At 38.6% G+C, this 21,882-nt stretch overlaps 2 protein-coding genes across 2 annotated transcripts; both read left to right on the forward strand.

The window, feature by feature from the left end:
* Window positions 1-2,440: 2,440 nt before the first annotated feature.
* LOC107656209 (scavenger receptor cysteine-rich type 1 protein M130) lies at window positions 2,441-12,966 on the forward strand. The gene is made up of 20 exons (XM_016443975.1): window positions 2,441-2,501; window positions 2,977-3,291; window positions 3,515-3,817; window positions 3,925-4,239; window positions 4,739-4,909; window positions 5,076-5,390; window positions 5,543-5,845; window positions 5,922-6,236; window positions 6,390-6,704; window positions 6,810-7,124; window positions 7,201-7,524; window positions 7,601-7,656; window positions 7,789-8,050; window positions 8,776-9,075; window positions 9,218-9,295; window positions 11,271-11,585; window positions 11,685-11,906; window positions 12,005-12,100; window positions 12,228-12,287; window positions 12,872-12,966. The coding sequence occupies exons 1-20, from the start codon at window positions 2,444-2,446 to the stop codon at window positions 12,964-12,966; spliced, it is 4,533 nt and encodes a 1,510-aa protein (XP_016299461.1). The 5' UTR covers window positions 2,441-2,443.
* Window positions 12,967-14,588: 1,622 nt separating this feature from the next.
* On the forward strand, window positions 14,589-21,629 carry LOC107656210 (scavenger receptor cysteine-rich type 1 protein M130-like). Its single transcript, XM_016443976.1, has 14 exons — window positions 14,589-14,677; window positions 15,827-16,152; window positions 16,272-16,583; window positions 16,710-17,024; window positions 17,148-17,471; window positions 17,550-17,867; window positions 18,044-18,346; window positions 18,496-18,567; window positions 19,443-19,758; window positions 19,994-20,214; window positions 20,313-20,396; window positions 21,210-21,263; window positions 21,378-21,422; window positions 21,586-21,629. Exons 1-14 carry the CDS (start codon window positions 14,589-14,591, stop codon window positions 21,627-21,629), a joined length of 2,823 nt encoding a protein of 940 aa, XP_016299462.1.
* Window positions 21,630-21,882: the final 253 nt, after the last annotated feature.

The raw sequence follows: 21,882 nt of genomic DNA on the forward strand, positions 1-21,882 counted from the left end.
AGTCACAGATACTGTACGGACAATACAGCTCAGTTTATGTATCTTGCTCTGTTGAACGGCAAAAGTGACTTTACTAGGCTATACTGGATTTACACCATGCATCTCCTGTCAGCGGGAAAGCCACGCCCCCAGCTATCACAAGACCCCAGCAAGTCCATGGTTGACACCCTCTCATTAGCATGTTGTGCAGAGGAAAAATAAATGCGGAACTACATTCAGAAATAAATGAGTGATCAAAGGAAAATAAATAGGATGAGTTTAGCATTTCCTTAAACATTTTCCATTTGCCCACCAATTTATTTTATTTATTTGCCTACTTTAATCACGTTTAATTATTTCCATATGTATTTAAACAAGAATTTGTGTATTTATACACACATTTATTTATTTATTTGCATATTTATTTATTTATTTGTGTATTTATTTATTTATTGTTTTTGCAGGTTTGGCCCTCCATGGGATACAGATGAAGTAATAGATTGCAGTAATAGAAACGTAAAGGTTTGCTGGCTACTTGCCCATATGATTAAAGCAAATCTGATATGGTATTAAATCTATGGTATTACTTGCATGTTACTTTTTATAGGTTACAGATAAAATTAGTCATGAGCTAAAAGTTTCTTCTTCATAAATCATGTCCTCCTATCAAGAGTCCTTGTGCTCATGCTGATCCAATCAGTTTGCTGCTGCTGTAGGCAGTCGAAATAATATAGACAGTCACTAATTATTTAAGTGAAACCTTTGGTGTTAGTTGTAAATTGACCACTATTGCCAATTTGCCATATATTTTCAATTAAATTAAGGCTTGTAATGTGGCCTGGTTGCATTTGGCAGGTTTTTTAAACCTCCAATCAATTTATGTTGTACACTATTTGACATTTTGAGGCTACAGGTAAACGAGTGGGTATTTTCACAACGTTTGTATGTTTTGTTTTGGTGAAAGTACAGTATAATAACAGGTCTGACCTGTCAAGAGCTGAAGAGTTGAGGATCTGGTGTTGAGTGAGTCCATAATGGTGCGCCACATATAATTCAGGTTTTGTGACAGTGTTCTCTTCACCTTGGAGACAGTCATAGGAGATTTGATAATTATGCTCACTTTGACAACAAACATAGGCCAATTATACTATAAAAATACTTTACAACTTAACAGTACTGTAATGTTGTGGTAGTTTTTATTCAAGCCTTGAAAATCAAACAAGAGTAGTTGTAAACCTACCTAAATCAAACCCATACTGTAGAGTTTATTGGATAGCTGCTGAAACCACCTTATTTCAAACACTTTCTTTCTTAAATTGATAATTGAAGACATTCTCTTTGTTTGTGCTAATCTAGAAATAACATTGTAAAAGAGAGCACACCCGATGATGATGTCATTACTGCTTTTCTGTAGATGGCATCAGCACAGCATATAGCTCTACAGAGTGGAGTTCAGACTTGAAAAATATGTATGTATTTATTTATTTATTTACCAGAGAAGGCCAGTGCCCTGAGAGTTCTCCACTGTCTGTCAAGTAGGAGGGGCATTTTCATTTTCACTTATTTAAGTGTGGCAAACATTGTATTTGCACTTTCTTCTAAGTAGCTTTAAGAGGCATAGTCTCACCTACAGAACTTTGACTAGATGGCCAAATCTCTGGTCCACATTCTGGAAGGATGAATGTGTGGTACAGATTGCTTTAGCAGAAATGGAGCACACAGACTCTCTCTACTGGTCACAAGATGAACAACATGCTTGTCTTTACAGAATGAAAATTATGTTTTTTGTGGGCCATCTGAAGCCACTTTTGTGGAATTAGGCAGATTTCATATTAGTCAGAGAAATTATGTTTAGACAGAAGGTTTCACTAAATTGTATGCTCATTTCTTAACTTTCTTAATGCCATTTTACAATTTTATTAATTTTAGAGAGTTGAGTTTAATGTCATGCTAACATATGTATACACTGTATTTTAGGACATTTTTAGGACAGTTAGTTATCAGTGCTTTTATCTCGTCTCTGCAGGTGTTGGGCTTTGAAGCTGTAAATAAACTGGAGAGTTTCCTGTCTCCTGTAAGTCTCTCTCTCTATATATGTATACACTGTGTGTGTGTGCGTGTGTGTGTGTGTGTGTGTGTGTGTGAGAGAGTGTGTGTGTGTGAGTGTGTGTGTGAGTGTGCATGCGCTTCCCCTCAGTGAGGCGTCATGATGTGTGGGGAGGAGGAGTTCATCAGCACTGATGTACATATGCAGTATATGGAGAAAATCAGAAAAGCGTCCTCTGATTTGTGACTGAAGTTGTTTGATGATTTCCTCTGTTGTGTCTAATAAGGTAATAGCGAGTGTGATTGGAGAGTGTTGGGCCTCTTTCTCTCATTAAGAAGGCTGAGAGGATGCCTGTACTTCTGTATCATCAGTGCGGAGAAGCTTGAACTGGATGTTGAGTTAATCATGCTGAGGATGATGAGGAGATGCCTGACGTTCATTTTACTGTCTTCAGTTGTAATACTCATCACAGCTGGTAAGTACATAAGGATGATAATTTCAGAAAATTTCTCAAATGGTCAGAATATTATGTTCTTTTTATTTCTTAAAAGGGGTGAAAGTTGTTTATCTCTGACAGAAATGTTTTAGTTTGAATGAGTCCCATGAACATTTACCAAAGTAAAACTGTATTGCTCACTCATGATGCAGCAGCATAAACAATATATTATTGCATGTCGAGATCACAAGAAAATTTACGACAAAACAAGACAAAAAATGTTAACCTCTTACACAATACCATGTTTAATAGCTAGAGATATACAAGAGTAAAAAATAGAAATTATTTAAATAATAAATTATTTTTTTATTTTTAAAGAAAGGTATAGAGAAGATGATTTTGACACTTGAGTTTAAAGCTGAATGTGCCTTTAAATAGAAAAACTTTAGTTTCTCTTTAAACTCACTCTCTCATCCCTTCATCTTTCTCTCATTTGTTATTGCTCAACATTTAGTTCATGTAAATGTGAGGCTGGTTGGTGGTCACAGTCGCTGTGCTGGTAGAGTGGAGGTTCTTCATAGAGGTCAGTGGGGAACAGTATGTGGTGATTTTTGGGATTTGGTTGATGCTGCAGTGGTGTGTAGAGAGCTGGACTGCGGAGAACCAGTAGATGCCCTGGGTGCTACTCATTTTGGATCAGGTTCAGGACCAATCTGGATGAGTTATGTCATGTGTACTGGATCAGAGTCCACACTGAAGAACTGTGGGTCATTAGGATGGGGTAAAAGTAGATGTGATCATTCTAAAGATAATGGAGTCATCTGCTCAGGTAATATATTTTCCATATTATAATTCACATCTATGTAAGATTTTTGTGCTTCTATAGTACATTGGCCTTTAAAGAAGTCGATTTTAATTATTCAAATATTGACTTGAGAAAGATATATAAAATTCCATATTTGTGTTAATCTATGTTGTGTTTTTTTGTTTTTCAAAGGCTATAATTTTATTTTTCTATAAGCCATGATTTTTGTTCATTTTGGTTGTCTTAGAAGTCAGGCTGGTTGGAGGTTCTCACTGCTCTGGAAGGTTAGAGATCCTTCATGATCAGACGTGGATGTCAGTGTGTGCCGCTGCCTTTGACCAGCAGGATGCAGAGGTTGTGTGTAGAGAGCTGGACTGTGGGGCTCCTGTACAGGTGCTGGGAGCAGCTGCTTTTGGCAAAGGAGACACTCAGATGTGGACACAAGAGATTCAGTGCAGAGGAAATGAATCTCAGATTCACTCCTGCCCAACATCACTATCAGTCAACGGCAGCTGTTTTCATGAGCACACCATTGACTTACTGTGTTCTGGTAGGAATTCAAAATGCAACAGCACTTTTATTTAATTGTGATATATTTAAAATCTCCAATCACTTTTTCTATCGCTCTATTGTTTTCTCTCTCTTTCACATTCCTAGACATAAGGAATGTGAGGCTGGTTGGTGGTCACAGTCACTGTGCTGGCACGGTGGAGGTTCTTCATAGAGGTCAGTGGGGAACAGTGTGTGGTGCTGGTTGGGATTTGGCTGATGCTGCAGTGGTGTGTAGAGAGCTGGACTGTGGAGAACCTGTAGATGCTTTGTACGTTGCTCGTTTGGAACCTGGATCAGGACCGATCTCAATGAAAAATGTGGCGTGCACTGGCTCTGAGTCCACACTTAAGAAATGTGGATTGATCCAATCAAGTTATCCTGATGTGTGTCTTGATAAGAATGCTCATGTCATTTGTTCAGGTAAGCTAAAAACCCTGTCTTTATTATACAGAACAATTTCACCAAAAGTAGAATAATCATAATTTTATTTTCTGTAACCACCTCTGTGAACACACAGGCTGTCAGGTCAGTGTAAGAAAAACAAACTGTATGAAATTAACCCTTCAGTTTTATACCACCTTTTATCCTATTTCAGCTTGTTAATTTCTGTCCTTAATCCTCCTTATTTCCTCACTGCAACTGGGCTGGCCAAATTAGATGTTATTGACACGAAAATGTGAGCGGAGTGTTAATGACACTATGTATTCAGATTTCTGACATACAGTATAACCATACCAATGTGATATGAGCCATTTTAGCTTGCTTTCAGTGAAGGCCTTTTGGTGCTAGAGGAGGAGGTTTTGTTGATATTTATATGTTTTCATAGTACATTTCTTTTATTTCATTAGATCAAAGAAAATATGATTTATGATATATGATGCAGAATTTAAATTCCCTAATGTAAATGTTGTTTTTTCAGAAGTCAGGCTGGTTGGAGGTTCTCGCTCTTCTGGGAGGTTAGAGATACTTCGCAATCAGACCTGGGGTTTACAAGAGATTCATTGTACAGGAAATGAATCTCAGATTCACCTCTGTCCAATATCACCATCACATGAAAACAACTGTTCTCATGTTGGACTAGTGTGTGCAGGTTTGATCATTTTTCAAATAAACTAAAATCCAATTTAATGTCCCCAAACTGTAAATTAAATATTGAATTGTCGCAGTAGATTTTTTCCCTTTGTGTGGTGCTTTTTTCTCCATCATTTTTATACTTTGTCTATTTTTTTCCTCATCTGTCCCTATTTATTACATAGACATTATGAGAGTGAGGTTGGTTGGTGGTAACAGTCGCTGTGCTGGTCGAGTGGAGGTTCTTCATAGAGGTCATTGGGGAACAGTGTGTGACATTGGTTGGGATTTGGCTGATGCTGCAGTGGTGTGTAGAGAGCTGGACTGTGGAGAACCTGTAGATGCACTGGGTGATGCTCATTTTGGACCAGGATCAGGACCAATCTGGACAAATCGCTCAACATGTATTGGATCAGAGTCTACACTGAAGAACTGTGGGTCAGTAGAATGGGGTATTTATGAATGCGATCATACTAAAGATGCGGGAGTCATCTGCTCAGGTAAGCTGTTCCAAACCCTGCCCTGTGTTTACATCGGTAATAATCCTCCTGCTTTCATTTTTGTTCACCCAAAAATTTAATTTACTCACCCATATGTTTTTCCAAATCTATACGACTTAACATTGAACATTTCCGGTCTCTTACTACTTCAGGCATCAGGCTTACTAAAAACTCCAGTTGGTCTGGGAGGTTAGAGATCCTTCATAATCAGACGTGGGTGTCAGTGTGTGACGCTGCCTTTGACCAGCAGGATGCAGAGGTTGTGTGTAGAGAGCTGGACTGTGGGGCTCCTGTACAGGTGCTGGGAGCAGCTGCTTTTGACAAAGGAGACACTCAGATGTGGACACAAGAGATTCAGTGCAGAGGAAATGAATCTCAGATTCACCTCTGTCCAACATCACCATCACATGAAAACAACTGTTCAAATGACAACTACCAGGGGATGCTATGTGCTGGTAAGAGTTAAAATAATATAAGAATAATATTTATTAAGTATCTTACCTTTTACTCATAGTCTCTCTTCTCATTTAGATAAAAAAAATGTGAGGTTAGTTGGTGACAACAGTCGGTGTGCTGGTAGAGTGGAAGTGTTTCATAGAGGTCAGTGGGGAACAGTGTGTGATCTTGGCTGGGATATGCCTGATGCTGCAGTGGTGTGTAGAGAGCTGGACTGTGGAGAACCTGTAGATGCTCTGGGTGCTGCTCATTTTGGACAAGGATCAGGACCAATCTGGATGAGTCTTGTGTTATGTACTGGATCAGAGTCAACAGTGAAGAACTGTGGGTCATCAGGATGGAGCAAACACGACTGTACTCACAATTCTGATTCTGGAGTCATCTGTTCGGGTAAATCATTTAACTCGTTGTCCATGGACATAGTGACACAAATAATTATTGTGTTTTTTTCTGGAATTCTGCAATAAATTTTTGCATTGCTATGATGGTATTTATCTCTTTTTGTCTACTGTGCACTGTGGTTCATGTACGTAAAACAAACAGGTGATAAACCTTCCAGATTTGTTAATGGATCTCATCTGTGCGATGGGAGATTGAAAATAATGGATGATCAGACATGGATGTCAGTTTGTGATGCTGCCTTTGACCAGCAGGATGCAGAGGTTGTGTGTAGAGAGCTGGACTGTGGGGCTCCTGTACAGGTGCTGGGAGCTTCTGCTTTTGGCAAAGGAGACGCTCAGATGTGTACACAAGAGATTCAGTGCAGAGGAAATGAATCTCAGATTTCATTTTGTTCATTATCATCATCACACAAACACAACTGCAGCAGTGACAGCATTGTGGGACTGATCTGCTCTGGTTAAGTATCAATATTCAGGGTCTTTTTCATTTTTTTTCAATTAAGCATAATTTCTTTGTCAACTGGATTATGCTTTATTTATATTCTCTCTCTTCTTTATTTAGGTTACACTGATCTCAGACTAGAAAACGGTTCAGACTCTTGTTCTGGAAGAGTGGAGCTTCAGTTTCTCAATGAGTGGGGAACAGTGTGTGATGCATGCTGGGAAATGAGAGCTGCCAGTATCCTCTGTAAACAGCTGAATTGTGGGATTGCTGTGTCTGTTGTGGGATCAGACTGGTTTGGAGAGGGAATTGGTGAAATCTGGGCTGATGTGTTTGATTGTGACGGGAATGAAACAAAACTCTCAGAATGTTCCATCTCTTCATGGAGTCGAGCTGAATGTTCTCATAGACGAGATGTTGGAGTCGTCTGCTCTGGTGAGATGATTTTACTGAAAAATATGTTATAAATTACCATGCAATATCTTAATAAATTGCCACATCTTCTCCTTAGATTCCTCTCTGGCTCGTCATGATGGTCTGGTGCGGTTATCTGGAGAGAGACAGTGTGAGGGGGAGGTGGAAGTTTTCATCCATCAGGTCTGGAGGAGAGTTCTGCTGGACTCCTGGAGTCTCACTGAATCCTCTGTGGTCTGCAGACAGCTGGGCTGTGGCTCTGTGCTGAACTTCTACGGCTCCTCTTCATCCAGTCCTGAACACAGTCATGAGTGTGTGACGGGCTTCCAGTGCTCTGGGAGTGAAGCTCATCTGGGGAACTGCAGCTCTCCACAAACTCTCAACTGCAGCTCCACACAACAGCTGTCAATCACCTGCCTTGGTGAGAAAAACAACATCTGGACAGATTTTTCAGTCGTTCGTGACCATTAATGTGTTTTTCTTTCTCTGAATATCAGGTCGTGGGTCCATCAGGCTGGTGGGTTCTGGGGGAGACTGTGCAGGGAGGCTGGAGGTTTTTCACAGCGGCTCATGTGGGACAGTGTATGGAGGCTGGAGGTTTTTCACAGCGGCTCATGTGGGACAGTGTATGGAGGCTGGAGGTTTTTCACAGCGGCTCATGTGGGACAGTGTATGGAGGCTGGAGGTTTTTCACAGCGGCTCATGGGGGACAGTGTGTGATGACTCCTGGGATATTAAAGATGCCCATGTGGTGTGCAGACAGCTGCAGTGTGGAGTGGCCCTCAGTAACCAGCAGGTACCAGCCTGGTTTGGTCCTGGTTCTGGACCCATATGGCTGGATGAGGTGGAGTGTGAGGGGAATGAGACGTCCCTGTGGAGCTGCTCTTCTCCAGGCTGGGGAAAACATGACTGTCAACACAAGGAGGATGTAGGAGTCGTGTGCTCAGGTAAACAGCAAACGATAATATAAATAATAGTATTTCAATAACCCATATACAGTATGGCACTGATGGTTAGCAATATCCATTGAATTTGCATTGTACGTTAAGAACACTATTAATCAACTGAGAATTGATTCTTATTCAGATGCAGTTTCATCATCCATCAAAAATCAAATAAAAAAACAGAACTGATTCTGGTTCTGGCACATCAAATGTCCTGATGCGGATGGAATGCTGTACTACTTCCTTATTGGTGCTGCAGCACAACACTGCTGAACACAGCACGACCAGTCTAATTCCCAGATGACTCAAATGACTTGGTTCTTTTAGTGACGTAACCAGTGTCTGATTCCATAATGAATAAAAACATGAAGTTTACAACTGAGACTTAAATCAGTGTATTTAATGACTGGATGTTCATGTAACAAAGGAAAGCTAAAGATACACATTTTGCATTTGATCAATAGTTTTAATGACTGAAATATTTTTGCACATTTTTTGTTTAGCATTGATAATATATTCAAATTGCCTCTAAAAAGACTGGAATTGTTGAAATTATCTTAAAAGTTTTTATCATTAATTATATCATTATTTGGTAATGGAACTGCATTTATTTTTTTCCAAAATAAACACACACACACAAAAATAGTAATGGAGGAATTGTTAAATTCTTTTTTATTCCGATTCCTAATTAACAGACTGGAGGTTGATTCTCATGCTTTTGTATCTAGAGTTTAAGCAGATCAGGTTAACTGAGGGCTGTGAAGGGAATGTGGAGGTTTTCTACAATGGATCCTGGGGTAATGTGTGCTGGAACCAGATGGACAGAGACACAGCGAGTCTGATCTGTCAAGAACTGAACTGTGGAAGATCTGGCAGTGTACCCAAACATTCAGAGGGACTGAAGTCTCGTAACTGGCTTGATAAACTTAAATGTCGACGACATGACTCCACTTTATGGCAGTGTCCTTCTTCACCCTGGGGTCAAAACTACTGTAATAACGATGAAGTGGCAAAGATCACCTGCTCAGGTAAGATGATATTTAAACGATTTAAGATGGTTTGAAATTGTCATGTTTTGTATGTTTAAATATGATTATTTTATGTATTATTTATAAAGTAAAATGTCCTTGATTTGTGATGTTCACAAATTTAATTTTTTTGTAATCTCAGAGGAGGAAAGTCATGAGTCTCCGCGGAGTCATCTGACATGTGCTACCTCATCATCTCCTCACCAGAGACAGTGTACAAGTAAGGTTATTATATGTTTGTATTTTATAAATTATTTACATATGTGCACTTTTTATTTTTATTTCATTAACCCTCTATGGGATATCGTCATTTATAAATGCCACTAAGAAAATTGCATTTAAAGGCACAATATGTAATTTTCGCCGCTGGAGGGCGTGCATTCAAAATAAACAAAGAGACAAAGGCATAGTTTGATGACGCCGTGACTGAGTGTGGAATCATGGGAGTTGTCGTCTTCATCCCCACAGCCGATGCAATCCGACGGGACTCGGGCAGAAATCATGTTCATGGATGAGCTAATGATTTATTAACGTAGTAGAATGAAGCAGGGTGAGGCTGAAAGCCGTCGAAGCGAAACGAGGCCGCTGAACGAGCGTGACACACGGCTCGAAAGCAGCAGAGCTTTTATTATGCCACAGTCGACTGCTTCCGCTCCTTCCGGTCGTGCGTATGTGGGGGAAAAAAAGCAGCGCTGTTTTATCATACTAGATACATTTGAAAGTTCTGTTATTATGCTACTCTGTGCGGTCGTCACCGGTCTATTAAAACGCACAACATATTAAAGCGTCTTTGGTGTTTCCATGTTTTCTACAAAACTAAACCGGAAATCGAGGGTGTATGACATCATTGGCAGGCGTCACAATGACACTATGGACACGGTCCGTGTCACTAGTTAAAATTGCTTATTTCTCTGGATTTAAACATTGAAACATTTGGATAATGCAAGTACACAAGTCAGCAAAATATATAACACTGTTCTAGTTGTTTTGGGATATTTTAATTTAAAAAATCTTACATATTGTGCCTTTAAATGTAATTTACAAATAATGTAATGCCATTAAATATGAAGGGTCTGTAAAATCGGTGTTCTTTTATTATGGATTATAATAAATAAATAACCGGAACATCCCCTTCAACCAGTAAAATTTAAATTTATTAGCCATGTGCTTCAAATTTTTGGTAAATAAGTAGTAAAGGAGACATTAGTACATGTTAGGTCACATGCTCTCAAGGCTCCATAGTGAGCTCATTTTAGACTAGAAAATGCATATAAATTCAAGTTATAAAAAATATAATTGTACATCCAAATGTGTTTTCTAACATTTTTTTGTTATTTTTAATGCACTTTTATAAAAACAACACCTCAGAGACCAACAAATCTGAGCGTCATGCATAACTGACAAAGTCCTATAATGTGATGCATATTTTGTGTAGCTGGCACTATTGACCAGCATTGGCGGGCAGTATAATAGCCTTTATGCATGTGTTTTAGGTTCATTTTTATAAGATTTTTGGAAGATGGAGAGACAAATCTGTACTTATTTCATAAAGTATTGATGATAGTGATATGAGTGCATCAGAAAATCAGGTTGTAGTAATAAAACAAGTTGTTGAGGACCAAGGAGGATAGAAGCAATGCGGGTGAGGGCAGTGATGAAGAATAGGTTGTCGTGGAAGTCAGGCATTTGGGTACATTATTTTATGCCAGTTTGAAAGATGTGATCCATACAACAACCAGAGGACAGGAAAGATGCCAATGTCTATTGGCATTACTATACTGACAGACAGCGATGCTCCAATGATGACTGTTCAAGTCAACATCTACTTATGTGTGGGTTGTGGGTACACTGAAAAAGAAGAGTCTTGTTGACTTTCACTTGTGCTACGATAATTGATTTGAAATTCCAAGATAAAACACAATGTGTTTTACCCTAATGGGACAAAGTCAGTTATAAATGATGGATCCCTAAAAAAAAGGTCAAAGGTCAGATGAAGAAAACAAATTTTGGAAAATGATTTTACTCCTAAATATATATAAAATATAAAGTCAATTATTTTTTACGCTGTAAATTCATAATTACTCCTATAGAGGGCTAAATTAAACAGATTTAAACAGTTAGAAAACAGGTTGTATCCTTATTGTTGTAAATGTTGTGCTGAAGCTGGTCAGTGATTTTTGATGTGTGTGTTTTAGATCATGTTCCTCTCAGACTGAGTGGAGGGGAGGGCCGGTGCTCTGGGAGGCTGGAGGTGTATCATAACGCTGTGTGGGGCTCAGTCTGTGATGATCAGTGGGACATCAGCGATGCTCAGGTGGTCTGCAGGCAGCTGGGTTGTGGAGCAGCACTGAGGGCTGATGGGAATTCAGTCTTTGGTGCTGGTGAAGGTGTTGTGTGGCTGAACAGAGTCGAGTGCAGAGGGAATGAGATTCACCTGTGGGACTGTACTCTCTCCCTGAATAACCAAACTGACTGCTCCCACAAAGAGCACGCTGGACTCACCTGTGCAGGTCACAACAAAACACTGACAAATATTAATAATTTGAACATTTTATAGCTAAACTTGTGTTTTCAAGACAATCATGATGTTAATGTGCGTGTGTTGCCAGATTTGTCAGATTTGTCAGTGTCCACTACTCCTGCCTCAACAACATCAGCTTCTCCTCCAGTTTCTCCTCCAGTGCGCTCAACATCAGTCGCTCCTCCACAAACTCCTCCAGCAGCGTCTCTCTCCGTCCCCCCAGTGCTTGTGATTGTACTGGGAGTTGTGCTCTTACTGCTCTTAGTGCCACTGCTTATACTGATTCAGCAGAACAGAGTGATGAGGAGAGGTAGGAGAGATCCAGAGACTGTCATATTGTGTCTTATTCAGTGTGTGATCAGTCATGTGTTGTGAACTGAGAGCAGGTTTGTCTGTCTACACTCACAGCTCTCTCTAAGAGGAGACACAGGATGATGACTGAGGCCGTTTATGAGGAGATTCAGCACAGACCCACTAATAGACACAGTCTCTTCACTCAAAGGGGTGAGTAAGTGTCATAGTGTCAGAATTGTGGAGATCCACATGGTAATCTCTTTATTCAGAGGGTGAGTGGGGGGGGCTGAATTGTGATTGTAAACTTGTTTCTGATTGTTCTATTACTTCATAACAGGAAGTGTTGTTTCTACCGAACAGCAATCTGGGTATGAAGATGCTGATGAGCTTCTTTCAGGTTAGAGGACTGAAATATAATAATGTTATCCTTTACATACAGAAATGTATGTATGTTAAATTAATTAAAAACATCCATCTTAGCAGAGTTTAAATTCTATAAATCATTCAGTACATAATTTAGATAAGGTTTTATTAATATTATTATTATCATTATTATAATTATCAATAATAATAATAATAATAATAATAATAATACATGTATGTATTTTCTTTTTCAAAGCAAAACCTGCAGTAGAAGTGAAAACTGACTACTATAATGACACCACCATTAAAGGTCCAACAGGTCAGTGATTTTGTTAACTGATTGCAGGAATTCACTTAATTTAATTTCCAATTTGGCCTATAAATTAGTTTCTGTTTATTCCTGTTAAATAATTTCGTAAATAGAGCAACAAATCACACCAGAGAATTATGATGATGTAATCAATGCTGAACGGAGACATCATGCTATGGGTTTATATCTTTATATTATTTTTGACTCTTTATATTAATATACATTTTATTATACATATATACGGTTTCAAAATCCAAAATTTTGTACATTAATGGATGCATTTCATTTGTCTTTATTTTGTTGTATAGATGACTTACCAGAAAACTATGATGATGTCGTTATTGTACCACAGTTCTGCAATGATAAAGCAGGTGTGGGTTTTGAATTATACATTTCTACATGAGAACGTTTTTTTTTCCCCTTCTTATTTTTGCTTCAAATGATAGTGGCATGCAAAGTGAAGACTGTTTTTTTTAATGTTATTAATAGTAGCCACATTTATATCAGAAGGTGTTCAGGAGGAGTATGATGATGTGAAGAATGTCAGGGAATATATGAGTGACATGTTTGGTACGTTATTAACACCTTTTGTTACTGAATAATTTTGGTTTGGTTTTTATATTAGCTTTATATTATCAGTTTCTCTTATTCTATCCATTTCTGATGTCACAATAGCTCATTTAAACTGACTGAAACATTGTGTTCATTATACTTTTTAAAGCATGCTGATACATGAATTTTCTCTTGTTTTCTAATAACAGACTATGATGATGTGGAGGAGGATCCAGTAAAACGGGGATGGACTGAATAACGTAAACCACACCCACTGCCTCAAAGCAGCGTTTTAAGTGGCCTGCAGAGTTTAAGTGTTTAAGATCTATATACTGCAATCCACCAATGTTCTGTCACATTGTGTATCAAAATCTTCTAAATCAGTTGCAATTTCTGAGAGAAAAAAATGCTTTGCTTTCATGGCCTTTTCAAAATGTATTGCATTTTACATTGATACATTTCTGTCATGTAGCCTTAGAAATTTGCGAGGACAAAAAACACATTTTCATTCAGTCATTTTGTATATAATTGTGATGAGTTCAGAATCTTTGCCTTTAAGTTGCCACCACCCCAATCTGTAACAGTTCACAGCACCTTCAACTTATGAAAATGTTACTTTCAAATGTAGACCCAATGCTGGTGGACTTTTATATTTTGCTAAAAGTCGTTGGAATCTACTTAGGGTATAGTCTACTTTTACAAACATCAGCTCTGAGCAATTATCGAAAAATAATGTTGTTCACTTTATGTCCTGCAGAGAGGGTTTCTGTCAGTCACAAACACATGACATGCACTCTGAGCTGAAAAACTAATAGTTTACAATAGAGCTTTTTTAAAACAGAGACCCTGTTTGTTTCATATATTTGTTTTAGCTTCGCTTCCTATTCGATTGTTTTGAATAGATGTCCATGTTTTCTATTAAAGAGTTAAAATCAGACTGACTATGTGCATGGATTTTAAAAAATAATCTTATTTCAATATGGGTACACAAAAAGCAAACGTTCAGTATAATTCTGTGAAATAATGTGTTTTGTTTTTCACAAACTGTCCTATGTGTCCTATAGTGCTATGTCTCTCTTTCTTAGCATATAACACCCAGTGCTCCTCAAGCCAGGGCCGTTGTCAGTGTTTGTCATCAGCAGTTAGTTATCAGTGCTTGTATCTCTTCTCTGCAGGTGTCAGACTTTGATGCTGAATGTACACTTAAGTGTTTCCCACAATCAGTCTCATGACAGCTGGGGGACTTTGTCAGCACTTTAACTTCTGCAGCTTTTCTGTCTCTCTGTGAGGTGGAGGAGGAGTCCTGTTCATCAGTATTGATGTTCTCTTGATGTATATAAAGAAAGCTGAAAATTCTTCTGTCTGAAGAGAAGTTTGTCACTGAAGCTGTTAGGTGATTTTGTCTGTTAACTCTTGAAAGTTCACCCTGAATGAGACAAGAAGTCTCTTTTTCTTCATAATCACTGAGAGCTGATGAGAAGTGGTAGAGCAGAGGAAGAGGAAGATGAAGATCTGTCTGACAGTCCTCTTAATGTCCACAGTCGTCACACTCAACACTGCAGGTCGGTGAATCTTCAGTTAAGGGCCAAAGAGTTTCTGGGAAAATAATTAACCTAAGTAGGGTTCAGTGTTTAACTTACAGATTTCTTACTGGTGTTATATATTTATTTATTTACTTACGTACTTGCTTACTTACTTACTTCTTTAAGCTCTGCTTTATTAGGTTTAGTTTGTTTTTACTTCACTGTAGCCTATCATGGGGCAAGGGGTTTTGTGTTATAGTTTCTGCTCTGCACTGTAAAACATTATTGTGGTTTTAACAGTAAAAGACTGTAAAAATGCTACAGTAAAAACCTGTTAACTGGTTAACAGTAAGTTTCCATACTATATTCGATGAATAAATGTAATTACATTTAATGTAATTTTACAGTAAAATACTAGAAAATAAAAGAAAAAGTCATTGTATAATTTACAGTGACAAACCGTAAATTGACACTCCCAGAATTCCCTGCATGATACTTCATTTTTTTATGTTTTTTTTTTGTTGAAATAACATGTTTCTTTTTTTTTCTTATCAGTTGTTTACATTAGGGTTTAATCTTACATCTAATGTTGTTAAATTAATGTTTATTGCATTATTTCAGTATCAAGTGTGTCACCATGATGGGGTTTAGTGTTTGTGTGAATGACACTGTGCACCTTCTATATATAAGTATTGCCCTTCTCAGCTCATAGAAAAGCTGTATGTGATGAGCTTTGGTTCATCATGTGACTTTCTCATCACCACCAGTTTTTGGTGGTTATCAGTGCATTAGAATGGTTCAAAACAGATATTAACACTTCAATATGTTGGTTTACGAACATTACATCAGTTAATGAAATACGGTATTTTATTGTGAATTTAAGTCTGTAAAACCTAAAATGTTGCTACCATATTTTTTACAGTGAAGTTCTGGCAACCACAGCTGCCGGTATTTTACCGTAAATGTCACAGATTTTTTTTTACAGTGTGTACTTACACTTTGTATTGGATAAATTACTCAAAACAGCTGTTCACAAAAGAAAGAAAGAAGTCATATTTTAGGTGCTGCTTTTACAATTTTATTTAATCAGAAAAACTTTTTCAATTATTATTTTTTTTTACATTTGGTCCCACTTCATTTATCAGGTAATTTGAGAGCATGAATTACCTGTGAATGTTTATGCAAAAGACGCTCATGTCTATTGTGTACAGGCAACGTGAGGTTGGTTGGTGGTAACAGTCCCTGTGCTGGTAGAGTGGAGGTTCATCATGATGGTCAGTGGGGAACAGTTTGTGATGATGGCTGGGATACTAAAGCTGCTGGACTGGTGTGTAAAGAGCTGAACTGTGGTAGAGCATTACGTGCAGTTGGTGTTGCTCACTTTGGACAAGGATCAGGACCAATCTGGATGGATGAAGTGAAGTGTACTGGATCAGAGTCAACACTGAAGGACTGTACATCAGAAGGATGGGGTAAAAATAACTGTAATCATGATGAAGATGCTGGAGTTATCTGTTTAGGTAAGACTGCAAATGTTTTGATAGAGAGAGAAAAAAACTGCACAGAATTGTTGTCCTTATCTTAATAATTAAATAGTTATGTTGATATGTATTTATATCATGTAAACACACAGGTCGCCTCGCCAGACTCGTTAATGGTTCTCATCTTTGTGCTGGGAGGTTAGAGATACTTCAAATAAAGACGTGGTTGTCAGTGTGTGACGCTGCCTTTGACCAGCTGGATGCAGAGGTTGTGTGTAGAGAGCTGGACTGTGGGGCTCCTGTACAGGTGCTGGGAGCAGCTACTTTTGGCAAAGGATGCACTCCGATGTGGAAACACGAGATTCAGTGCAGAGGAAATGAATCATACTTTGAATTCTGTTCTACATCCAGCTCTTCACATGAACACTGTTCCCATGAAAATGCTGTAGGAGTAATATGCTCTGGTTGAGTAAAATTTGACCTCTCTTTACATGTAATATATACAGAAAAAAATCCATTCTCTTTTCCAAAGTAGGTTAAGTCTTCTTAAACTTTTATGATTTGTTTTTGTTTCAATAACCTTTGTCCAGGTTACACTGATCTCAGACTGGTGAACGGTTCAGACTCTTGTTCTGGAAGAGTGGAGCTTCGGCTCATCAATGAATGGGGCACAGTGTGTGATGCATGCTGGGATATGAGAGCTGCCAGTGTCCTCTGTAGACAGCTGAATTGTGGGATTGCTGTGTCTGTTGTGGGATCAGACAGGTTTGGAGAGGGAAGTGGTGAAATCTGGGCTGATGTTTTTGATTGTGATGGGAATGAAACAAAACTCTCAGAATGTTCCATCTCTTCATGGAGTCGAGCTGAATGTTCTCATAGACGAGATGTTGGAGTCATCTGCTCTGGTAAACTTATTTGACACTGAGACTATTATACTACCAATAAACTCTCTATATTATGTATAATGAAGACTATCTCATTATGTTCTAACACAATTCTTATTTGACTAAAACATGAGATCTTTTCAGGTTCCCCTCTGGCTCTTCATGATGGTCTGGTGCGGTTGTCTGGAGAGAGACAGTGTGAGGGGGAGGTGGAAGTTTTCATCCATCAGGTCTGGAGGAGAGTTCTGCTGGACTCCTGGAGTCTCACTGAATCCTCTGTGGTCTGCAGACAGCTGGGCTGTGGCTCTGTGCTGAACTTCTACGGCTCCTCTTCATCCAGTCCTGAACACAGTCATGAGTGTGTGACGGGCTTCCAGTGCTCTGGGAGTGAAGCTCATCTGGGGAACTGCAGCTCTCCACAAACTCTCAACTGCAGCTCCACACAACAGCTGTCAATCACCTGCCTTGGTGAGAACAACAACATCTGGGCAGATATTTTTTAGAAGTTAGAGATGAATAATGTGTTTTACTTTCTCTGAATATCAGGTCGCGGGTCCATCAGGCTGGTGGGTTCTGGCGGAGACTGTGCAGGGAGGCTGGAGGTTTTTCACAGCGGCTCATGGGGGACAGTGTGTGATGACTCCTGGGATATTAAAGATGCTCATGTGGTGTGCAGACAGCTGCAGTGTGGAGTGGCCCTCAGTAACCAGCAGGTACCAGCCTGGTTTGGTCCTGGTTCTGGACCCATATGGCTGGATGAGGTGGAGTGTGAGGGGAATGAGACGTCCCTGTGGAGCTGCTCTTCTCCAGGCTGGGGAAAACATGACTGTCAACACAAGGAGGATGTAGGAGTCGTGTGCTCAGGTAAAGTCTCACACATTTTAGTAAGAATAATTGCCAAGCAGCTGCTACTTTCAATATCCAAAAAGAAAATATTAAGTTTCTCAGATTTAGATTCAAATAATTTTCAGTTTATTAGTTTTACAAAATAAATAATGAAAATAAAAATAACTGAATTGAATGCAATATCTTTTATCTAGAGTTTAAAGAGATCAGGTTAACTGAAGGCTGTGAAGGGAATGTAGAGGTTTTCTACAATGGATCCTGGGGAAATGTGTGTTTAAACCAGATGGACAGAGACACAGCGAGTCTGATCTGTCAAGAGCTGAACTGTGGAAGATCTGGCAGTGAACCCAGTTATTCAGTGGGACTAAGATCTGCTCCTAATTGGTTAGATCATCTTAAATGTCGAAAACATGACAAAACTTTGTGGCAGTGTCCATCTTTACCCTGGGGCCAGAACAACTGTTATGATAATGAGGTGGCCAGTATCACTTGCTTTGGTAAGAATTAATTGAATGAATTTTTATTTGTATTTTTTTTACCGTAAACCAAAATCATGAATACTTTAGTGTTTGTTATTTAGTTTTCATAAAAGTTTAGTTTCCATCTAAATCAGAGGTTTGTTGAGTCTTGCATGCCATAATCACAGAGAAAGAGAGTCCTGAGTCTCCACAGAGTCGTCTGACATGTTCAGCATCTCCTCACCAGAGACAGTGTTCAAGTGAGTAGGTTTTGTTTTAGTAATGAGAGCAATAATAAATTAATGCCTAATAGCTTTTTCTTCACTATATGCAGTGCCTTGCGAAAGTATTCATACCCCTTCATTTTTTTTTTCATTTTGTTATGTTGCTGCCTTATGATAAACTTCTTTAAATTACTTTTTTTCCACATCAATCTACACTCCATACACCATACTGACAAAGCAAAAACAGAATTGTCACAACTTCGTAAATGTATTAAAAATAAAAAACTGAAATAAGTACATTGCATAAGTATTCATACCCTTAACTAAATATTTAGCTGAAGCACCTTAACAGCCTCGTCTTTTTTTGTTTGATGCAACAAGCTTTTCTCATCAGCATTTTGCAATTATCTGCCATTCTTCACCTCACCTGTTCACCTCTCTTGAGCTCTACAGGCAATTGTTTTGACCTCAGGGCTTGGTTTTTGCTCTGATATGCATTATCAGCTGCCTTTCCAAATCATACCCATTCAATTGAATTTGCCACAGGTTAACTTCGCTTGAAGTGTAGTAATATCTACAAGCAAAATGAATGCTCCTGAGCTAAATTTAATCTGTCCCAGATATGAATGAATACTTATGCAATGGAATCATTTTAGTTTTTTATTTTTAATACATTTGCAAAGATGTTAAAACAAACAAAGATTTTTTTTTGCTTGACAATTGTGGTGTATGGAGTGTAGATTGTTGTGGAAAAAAACTAATTTAAACCAGTTTAACATAAGGCAGCAACAAAACAAAATGTGAAAAAAATGAAGGGGTATGAATACATTCGCAAGGCACTGTAGTTGTGAATTGTCTAGCTGGTAAGTGATAACTGATGAGTCTTCTCATGTATGATATGTGTGTTTTAGAGCATCTTCCTCTCAGACTGAGTGGAGGGGATGGCCGGTGCTCTGGGAGGCTGGAGGTGTATCATAACGCTGTGTGGGGCTCAGTCTGTGATGATCAGTGGGACATCAGCGATGCTCAGGTGGTCTGCAGGCAGCTGGGTTGTGGAGCAGCACTGAGGGCTGATGGGAATTCAGTCTTTGGTGCTGGTGAAGGTGTTGTGTGGCTGAACAGAGTCGAGTGCAGAGGGAATGAGATTCACCTGTGGGACTGTCCTCTCTCCCTGAAAAACCACACTGACTGCTCCCACAAAGAGCACGCTGGACTCACCTGTGCAGGTCACAGCAAAATACGAACAAATAATATTAATTTTAGATCATTTTAAGACAATCATGATTTTGAATGTGTTTGTGTATTTGACAGATTTTACAGATGTGTCAGTGTCTAACCACACTGACTGCTCCCGCAAAGAGCACACTGGACTCACCTGTGCAGGTCACAGCAAACACTGAGGAATAATATTACTCTTTAGATCATTTTATGTATTCATAATTTTGAATGTGTTTGTGTCTGTTTTGCCAGATGTGTCAGTGTCCACTATTCCTGCCACAACAACATCAGCTTCTCCTCCAGTTTCTCCTCCAGTGCGCTCAACATCAGTCGCTCCTCCACAAACTCCTCCAGCAGTGTCTCTCTCCATCCCCCCAGTGCTTGTGATTGTACTGGGAGTTGTGCTCTTACTGCTCTTAGTGCCACTGCTTATACTGATTCAGCAGAACAGAGTGATGAGGAGAGGTAGGAGAGATCCAGAGACTGTCATATTGTGTCTTATTCAGTGTGTGATCAGTCATGTGTTGTGAACTGACAGCAGGTTTGTCTGTCTACACTCACAGCTCTCTCTAAGAGGAGACACAGGATGACGAACGACGACTGTTATGAGGAGATTCAGCACAGACACAATCACTTCACTCAGAGGGGTGAGGCTTCTGAAATCTGAAATGTTATTATTAATATGAAAACATTTTATACTGTTGTTGTGAATAGTCAAAATGATGAATTTATAGTTGAAAGTTTTTTGTTTTTTTTACTATGCTGACATGTCTAATGATTCTACATGTCTTTTTTGATCGTTAGAGTTAAAGCTATGTTAATCCTGTTATGCTTCCTGCTTTTAACCACAGAATTCAGCAGTGAAAACCACATCGCTGTGTTTGTGTAAAAACGTGTTTGTGCAAGCTGCAGTCAGGGTGAAAAATGTGTCTGCAGTCAGTGTGAGAGCACACAGGTGTTAGTCTGAGGGGGAGGTTTGAACAAGTGTAGCAAGTGTAGATATTGTTTCTGAACTCTCTTATTAAAGGAAAAGTTCACCCAAAATTAAAATACTCACCCTCAGGCTATCCAAGATGTAGATGAGTTTGTTTCTTCATTGGAAAAGATTTGGAGAAATTTAGCATGAGATCATTTGCTCACCAAATGGATCCTCTGCAGTGAATGGGTGCTGTCAGAATAAGAGTCCAAACAGCTGATAAACATATCACAATAAACCACAAGTAATCCACACTACTCCAGTCCATTAGTTGTGGAAAAACTGTGTTTGTAAGAAACAAATCCATCATGGTGTTTTAACTTTAAACTGTTGCTTCCGACTGAAACACAAGTTAATAATACATAACATTTACTCCATTGAAAAGTCCATCCACTGCACATCAAAATTCACCACTATATTTGTTTAGAATTGTTTTAATGGACGTTTCTTAGAGTCTATGATTTATTGGTTTTCATTTATACAGACAAAATGGACCAAGAGGCTCCAGAAGAATATGTCAACACTGATAGACTGAATTGTGAGAATTTTCCATGCTAAAATTATCATTCCGAAAATAAATATGAAGTAGAAGAGCAAATATAACTTAATTCTAGTTTAGAGAGAGTGATATTGTCTCTGTATTTTGTCACAGATTGCACAAATGAGACCTATGATGATGCCACAACCATGAGAAAAGGTGATTTTTATAGTCTATTTTTTTTAATGTGTGTTTTGGCATGACACATATTTGCATCATATGTATTTGCTCTACATCTTAAGGGGGAAACAATGAAGAACTATAATGATATTATGATCGCAAAATTTACAGACTAATCTTCTCTCCTTTTTTGTAACAACAGAGTATGGAGAAGAGGAGCCAATTGAAGATGAAAAGAGTGTGTGATCAACTACTGCTTCTGCTGTTTCTTCTTATAATTGTTGTTGTTGTTGTTATTTGCCAGCTGGTGCTTTTTAATATCAGGTAATCAACAAAATCGACATGTTTTGTATTAATCTGCTTAAAAATTATATATATTTCTTTCTAACCCATTTTCATACAACCGTGAGCAGAAGACAGGCAGAAATGTAAAGCTGTCTCATTATTGTCTTATTCTCATTTCTTTATATTGCTTGTTCTGATCTAATGTCGAATTACT

Source organism: Sinocyclocheilus anshuiensis, unplaced genomic scaffold (assembly GCF_001515605.1).
Source record: "Sinocyclocheilus anshuiensis isolate Anshui unplaced genomic scaffold, SAMN03320099.WGS_v1.1 scaffold183, whole genome shotgun sequence".
In the NCBI taxonomy this organism is placed as follows: domain Eukaryota; kingdom Metazoa; phylum Chordata; class Actinopteri; order Cypriniformes; family Cyprinidae; genus Sinocyclocheilus; species Sinocyclocheilus anshuiensis.